The sequence below is a fragment of the Sapajus apella genome, unplaced genomic scaffold (genome assembly GCF_009761245.1).
Source record: "Sapajus apella isolate SASKATOON/1434 unplaced genomic scaffold, GSC_monkey_1.0 scaffold47, whole genome shotgun sequence".
Classification (NCBI taxonomy): Eukaryota; Metazoa; Chordata; class Mammalia; order Primates; family Cebidae; genus Sapajus; species Sapajus apella.
The window spans coordinates 602,253-610,285 of NW_022436987.1; the positions used below are offsets into that span (position 1 = coordinate 602,253).

Consider the following 8,033-nt stretch of genomic DNA (forward strand, 5'->3'; position numbering starts at 1 on the left):
ACTATGAGTTTCTTCATCTGAATGTGAATATGAATATGAATGTGAATATGAACTTCATATTCATGTGAATATGAGTTCTTCATATTCAGCTTTGTTGTAACAGGCTTAAAGCATAGTAATTCAATAGCTAATTTCAATTTTATATTGTCTGACCGTAATGGCATCAAAATCAGCATCTACCAGGGAATGATTGTGGCCTTGTTTTTCACATGCCTGGATGTGGCGCTTATCATCATCTCCTATGTCCTTATATTTTGTTCTGTGTTTAGAATTCCTTCCCAAGATGCCCATCTCAAGGCTCTGGGTACTTGTGACTCCCATGCGGGTGTCATCCTCCTATTCTATTCACCAGCATTCTTTTCCTTCTTTACTCACCGATTTGGGGGGCAAGTATACCACTCCATATACACGTCCGTCTTGCTAATCTTTATGTCATGGCACTGCTGACTATCAACTCCATCATTTGTGGAGTTAAGACCAAACAAATTAAAGAGAGAGATTTATCTAGGTTTTTTCCTTGAACAAGACATTTTATTGATATGGACCAAAGAGCTTAGTTCTTCATTTAAAAAGAAATTTAATGTAACTCTACAACTCAAGAAAACGTAACAACAATAACAGAATGATTTTGAGAAAATGAGGCAACATGACAGTCTTACTGTTTATGCTACTTTTGTTCATGACAATATTAGAGGAAGGACACCTTATTTCCTGTGCAATATTCAGCTTTGTTGTAACAGGCTTAAAGCATAGTAATTCAATAGCTAATTTCAATTTTATATTGTCACAGGAAAAAAGAATACCTAAAGATACAGCCCATTCTCACACATTAGAAAAATGAGAAACAAAATCCCAAATTAACCTAACAGAATTTTAGCTTATTTTTGCATGTTTACTTGTACAAGTATGCACACGAACTCACAAATGTATGTTTATTTGCTTTATGAGCAAAAAACGATGACATTGATGACAGTGAAACACTAAAGTGTTATAAATGCCCAGGCTGAGTATATTAAAATACATCCAAAAAATATAATAGCGCAATTTTTTCAGAACGAGTTACAATTAAGCACTTATATGGAGATAAACTTAAAAGTATTTTGAAAACAAATTCGAGGTTGCAGAATAGTACATATCATGTTATCTCAATTATATAGTTGTATACCTATTAATATATAGAACCATAAGTATACAACTTATTCATATATAGAACCATAAACATACAACTTATTCATATACAGAAGCATAAGTATAGAACTATATAATTGAGATAACATGTATCATTCTGCAACCCTAATTTATTTTCAAAATACTAATATTAGCTCATTCTCAAACATAAACAATGAAAACATTTATATGGCATAGGCTTCTTTGTTCATGATCTGTATTTTCAAAATTCTAGGTAGGTATTTTTTAAAAAATATTCACTAATAATTTAAATGGCAGAATTCATTAAAGTGTACCTGTTACAATCTGAACACTAAGGTCCCATAATCCTACCAATCACTTGGAATTGATGCCTTTTTGAAAGCAGAATGTCTCTAATCCCCATAATTTTATCTCATATTCTATCCTAATGCACTATTTTTCTTCAGAGAATTGACCAAAATGTGTGATTATTGTATATATTTTACTCTTTATTGTCTTCCTCCACCTTTTCCATCACCCTCAAAAGGTAAACACTATAGAGTTGTCCCTTGGTATCTGCAAGGTATTGGTACCAGGATCTTCCACACACGCCAACATCCAAGGATGCTCAAGTCCCTGAAATAAAATGCCATTTGCATATAGCCTATGCACATACCTCTTTAAACTTTAAGTCATCTCCAGATTACTTTTAATAACTAAGACAATGTTAATAGTTGTTACATGGCATTGTTCAGGGAGTAATGACAATTTTTTTAAAGCCTACAAAGATGCAATTTATTTTTATTTTCCAAATAATACTGAGTTTCCATTCTTCTGATTACCATTGTGGAAACTTCCCATGTTTCAAATTCTTGGAGATATCTTCCCGTGAAGAAGGCATTTCATGAGCTCTGATCGCCTGTTTTTACATTAGGTTAGAGATTTAACTTCTTGCCAGGTGGTCAGCCATTCATATTGAAAACAAAAACACTTCACAAGCACAGGTCTCCTGCAGCCACGGATCAGCTGAAGTTACAGCTTTGGATGGGAGCTACAGCATTGACCTACAGGGCAGGAGAAAAGTTACAGAAACTTTCCTTTACATCAGGATACTGTGTCAATAGGTTCAGAATCTCCAATTATCTTGGCATCTTAATGCCCAGACCCCAGAATCTCATGGACATTATTCTTGAAGATCAAGTTAAATGGACAAAGCATGGATCACTGTCCAAGATCCTGTCTATCTGGCACAGTATGAACCCTCTGAATGTTATCTCCAAATCTATAAATTCCAAGGTGACTCTTCAGTGATCTTCTAGGTTTCTAGAATGGCTAAAGAAACCTTGAAAAAGATGACTCATGGATAAGATAATAAATCAAAACAGGGATGTAAGGATACTTCAGTTAAAATGAGATGTTCAGTTTAAAGAAACAGACTTCTAGCTACTAAAGCAATAATTCTCAAGAAAGGTGGTCCAAGGTCCAACTGCATACCATTAAAACAATGGAATTGGCATAGTAAGAGGCAAAATGACTTCACGATCATAGACACAGGGAGGGCTCTGAGAGCCACTGATTGAAGGAGAGACTCAGTAAGGTGCCAACCAAAGTGAATCTATCAGGTTTATCATTCCAAGAGTATGTATCAGCCCAAGAAAGGTTGTCAGGGATTTAGAAAAGAGTGGAATTCTCCAAGGCACATGGTCAGTCAATGTATCCTGGGACTATATAGGGGTGATTTAGGGACCTAGATGACTCAGAATCATCTCCTTTCCTTGCTTAGGAGTTTCAATACAACATTCAATGAATTGTTCTAGATACCTGGTTATAATGTGTGCTTAATATGAACTTTATATGAACTTTAGAATGTGTACCAGACATGTCAGGAGGAAATTATGGGAATGTAGAAAAGTGACTATTATTGAGGAGTCAAAAACCGTAATGATTGCTGGAGATTACAAAACAAAATAATTCCTAGAATACATACAAACATAGTAGAAGTTAAAATGGAAAAACATGAGATTTAAATAATTTTGCTGAGTGCAATAATTTTAATGTAACTAATTAGGAAACACATTTGGCATTAGGCATTAGAACACAATGTAGGCTATGACTAATGGGGCAGCCTGTGGACTCAGACTGCCAATAACCAAATCTCTGCTCCACTGCATATAATTACAAAGCTTTAAGGTAGTCATTTTATCTCTTTGACCATGATTTTTAATTAAGGAACTATAAATAAAGCATTTATGATAGTGTATGGAACATAATAAATGGAAATTTAAAATTATAAACATATTTACATTAGTTGGTTATAGTTATAATCTAGACTCTATTTTTACTGAGCAGAGGATTTAAGTGAGATAACACAAATAAATATAGGGATTAAAATTAAACATTTTCAAATGATTCAAATGGTTTTGAGTTGTAGTTGCTATTGGCATCATTATTTTGATCTACAAACTAATCAAAAAATCTATTTCTTTCTACTTTGGCAATCATTGATTGTCTATATCTGTTATTCAATTGCCATAGATAAAGTAGGAGTACAGAAATATTATTTGGTTTGTGGACAACCTAACATCAATATTATTTTTATATCATTAATTTCATCACTTTGTAATTTATTCAAATATTCCAATCTCCCTATGAAGCTTCCTCCACTATCTGGTCATGTGGCTAAACCAGATAGCAGGGGCCATGAGTAAACAATATAATAAGCAATATACAAGAACCTTGCCAGAGTAATAAAAATGGGCTGAGATCACAACTGATCTGTTAGTAATTACTTGAAGAATGCTAAATAGCAATATTTACCTTTTCCATAATGGGTGGATCACAAAATACCCTGATGCAGCTAACCATAACAAGGTATTAATGGTAACACATAGCCTATCTTATGCACTAGTACGAGTCTCAGCCCACTGTATGTTCATTTCTGATTTATACAACTTATCACAGTATTACAGATGTCAATTTTACTGACTGATGATTGTGGGAAAGTGAAGAAGGTATCTGTAACATATAAAATATTATTAAAATACAGTATTAAATCTAGGTTTACATACTTATTGACTCTTACCTTTTTTAACTTCACTTGTTGAATTTAAATTCATACACATTTGATATGAACTTATGCTCCTTTCATGCAGAACAATCTCTGGACTCTTTTTTGTATCTGTTGAGTCTTTATACTGTAAATAACAGGGTTCATCATGGGTGGTAAAATAACGTAGATGTTGCCCATGAGGACGTGAACCAATGGTGAGAGGTGTTTCCCAAAGCGATGCACCATTGTCAGACCAATGATTGGGATGTAGAAAACCAAAACAGCACAGATGTGAGATACACAGGTCTGCAAAGACTTGAGTCTCTCCTCCCAGGATGCAATGGCTAAGACTGTATGCAAAATCCTGATGTAGGAGATGAGTATGAGCACTGCATCTAACAACAGGTTGATGATCACCAGTGTCAGAGCATAAATGCTATTGAAGCGGATGTCTGAGCAGGCCATTCTAATTAAGTCTTGGTGCAGGCAGAAAGAGTGAGAAAGGATGTGAGGATGGCAATAATTTAAGAACTTCAGACGGATGATGACTGGAGGTATTAGTAAAGAACTCCTACATAAGATTGCCACTCCAATTTTCATAATTTTGTCATTAGTTAGGATGGATGAGTAGCGCAATGGGTAGCAAATGGCAATGTAGCGGTCAAACGCCATAGCGAGGAGGACAGAGGACTCCATGAAGGACAGACCATGGATAAAATAAGACTGGGCAATGCAGGAATCCAGGCTGATCTCTTGAATTAACCCCAACAGGATCCCCAGCACTGTGTACACAGTAGAAAACCCCATGCACAGGTCAGTGAGGGCCAGCATGGCCAGAAAATAGAACATAGGCTGGTGTAGGCTTGACTCAGTCCGGATCACATGGAGCACCATGCAGTTTCCCAGGAACACCAGAGCATAGATGGAGGAGAAAGGAATGCAGAGCCAGGGACAGTGAACCTCTAGGCCAGGAAAACCAGTGAGAACAAATCTGGAACTATTGAAGTTTGAGTTAGAGATAGACATTAATAGAGGATTGAAAATACTTCTAGAAAAATGCAAATTGCATAGGTTTGTGTTTCCCTGATTTTTAGTAATGTCTGTCTGTTTTTAGGAAGAAAGTAAAATATAATACAATTTCTGTAATTTGCATAAATTCAGCAAAATAGAGAACTTATTCTTTACCTCTTAGGGCAAAACCCTGTCATCTCGACATGGAATCTTCAGGGCTATTGGTTAGAGATGATGGAATATTAGGGAGTTTTATGCAGAAACAGTAATATTACTGGACCCATGGGATTTAGATTCTAGGTTAGACTTCTGGGAGTGTCTGTTTATTCCTAAAGGAAGAGAGTGTATGATCACTGGTACTGCTGTCATGGTTGGTATCAACCTCAGGAGAATGTGAAATATTTCAGTCATTTTTCTCCTGGGTACTACCTTCGAAGTGTCATAAGTTTTCAACAGATGTTAACTAGCTAAAATAACCTAACTTTGCAGAACACAAAGATTGTTCAAAAGAAACTATACAAACAAAGTGAAATCAGAACTTTTTTACACATTCCACATTAGCCCCTCTCCAAATTATTTATTTAAATTTGACTCTATTTTTTTTCTCTATTTTCGTGCACATTTTCATCCTGTGCAAGATATTTGTCTTTTCTGGTGTCTCCCAATATTATCTTAGGTCTATCGCATATGAGATAACATAATTGAAATGTGTTTAATTTTTTTTAATTTTCATTTTAGCCATTTATATGTATATTTTTATATTTTTATTTTAGCCATCTGGTTGTGTGCAGTGATTTCTTAGTGTGATTTTAATTTGCACTTTACTTAATGGATAATAGTAATTGGAAAATAATACATTCCAATGCAATGTGTCATTAAAATAAATTAGTAAATAATTTGATGTCATAACACTATAGTTATTGATCCTGCCAGACATCATAAGTTTGAGAAGTAATACAGACCTTAGGAGAAAATACAGATTTTAACAGAACATCAGATAGTTTAATAGATGCTTCTCTTGACTTACTTCTTTTTTACACCTTGTAAGATCTTTCAAGTATCAGAAAAAAATGATATGGGAGACCGACATGCCTTTTAAACTAAATACTAAAATATTTGATAATATCTATTTTATCTATGGCTGTGTTAGCTTTTTACAGGTAACGTAAAATCAGTTATTTAAGCATACATTTTTGTGATAACCAAATAGTCATAAATATGTCCTATCTTGGCCAAGCCTCTTATAGCTGTATGTACTACCCAATACATTCAGCACTTCTTCCACTTGAAGTACGTAAGACAACATGATGTGAGCTTCTTTGGTTAGCAGAATCTGTGAATTATTAGAGCTTATAAAATAATACTAAGATTTCAATTACAAATAGAACTCTATGGAAGGCTAACAAAATGATTTGTATAGTTGGGTAATTAAAAACTATTTTTCAACCTGGAATGATTTAATGTTTTAAGAAGAATATAATATTTTTAAAATATTTAATTTATATGAGTACCTAGGCATTATCCTCATAATATAACTGAATATCTGAACAGTATCCTTGGAAAAGGAGAGTTAATAAATCTGATAAGGATAAAAAATGAGCTTGAAGCATAATTACATTTAAGGTATGCTTTTTTGTTTTAAATAAGGATTCAGTCACAATAAACAACAGTGACTAATGCAATGAGCATTAATTTACCCATGCTAAGAGAATATGGTGGGTATATATGAACAAAAGGTTGGATAGTATGGGGTACAAGAGAAAATAAATGTCACTTTTTTTTGTAAATATTAAGCCCTTTATTTTTAGATAATTATAGATTCACATGCAGTTGTAAGAAATGCTTCAGAGAGATCCTGTGTACCATTTACCTAGTTATGTTATATTTGCTTTTTTATTCCAACTTGAATTTACTGAAATGGATCCCTTCACTCTTCATGCACATGATTATGTTCATGTAACATCATGCTGTACAGCTTCCAAAGAACCAGAAAATTACATGGGTGATAGCTGTCAAAGACACCCCATTCCAGAAGACAAAACAGAAAGCCTTCACTTGAGTTTCATGCAATCATCACAGTTCATTACTCACCTGCCTTAATGACAAATTATACCTTTCTCTGCCTAGAGATTTTTTAAATTGTTATAAATCAGAGTAAAGGAAATATCAAATATGGAAATATATTTGTATTGTGGACTGCTAGTATAGCAAAAGCTGTGTGGGTCACAGGCATATCATGCAGTGTATCCCTCACAGGGAAAGGAGGTCATCTGGAGATGAAGCCTAGAGAAAAGAATAAATGGAGACTTAACAAAGAGAGGAGATGAAAGAAAGCAGCAGGAAGTGGCCCCAAAGTTAAGGCTCTGCCACAAAAAATAACACATGCTCTGAAAACTGGCTGAGATGCATGGAGATGAACTAAGAATCCGAGTATAAAATGTTTATTTTTGGAACTCCTGATGTAAATATGTGATTAGTATGCAAGGGGCCAACCCAAGGACAAAATAGAAACTCCTGAATCTTTTCCTGTGTTCTTTTTGTCTCTGTTTCCTTAGAAACAAATCCATGAGTATCGGAAATTCCCATTCAAGAGAGAACCGCTCAGAAGATGTTCAATTCCAAAGTGTTGTTTTAAAAGCAGATGCCAGCTATACTGAATCTTTTTTTTTTTTTAACAAATGTTTAGTTTTAAATTTACTTATAATAATCATATATATTTATGGGGTAAGCAGTGATATATCTATATCTATATATATATATACACACATATATATATATATATGGTACATTGTGATTAGATGAGAGTATTGATCTTCTCAAACATTTATCTTTGTTTTGGAAACAT

The 8,033-nt window shown here is 34.1% G+C and overlaps 1 protein-coding gene across 1 annotated transcript; it reads right to left on the reverse strand.

The window, feature by feature from the left end:
• Positions 1 to 4,261: 4,261 nt before the first annotated feature.
• On the reverse strand, positions 4,262 to 5,338 carry LOC116525302 (olfactory receptor 51V1-like). Its single transcript, XM_032241101.1, has one exon. It carries the CDS (start codon positions 5,201 to 5,203, stop codon positions 4,262 to 4,264), a length of 942 nt encoding a protein of 313 aa, XP_032096992.1. The 5' UTR covers positions 5,204 to 5,338.
• Between the last annotated feature and the right edge of the window lie 2,695 nt (positions 5,339 to 8,033).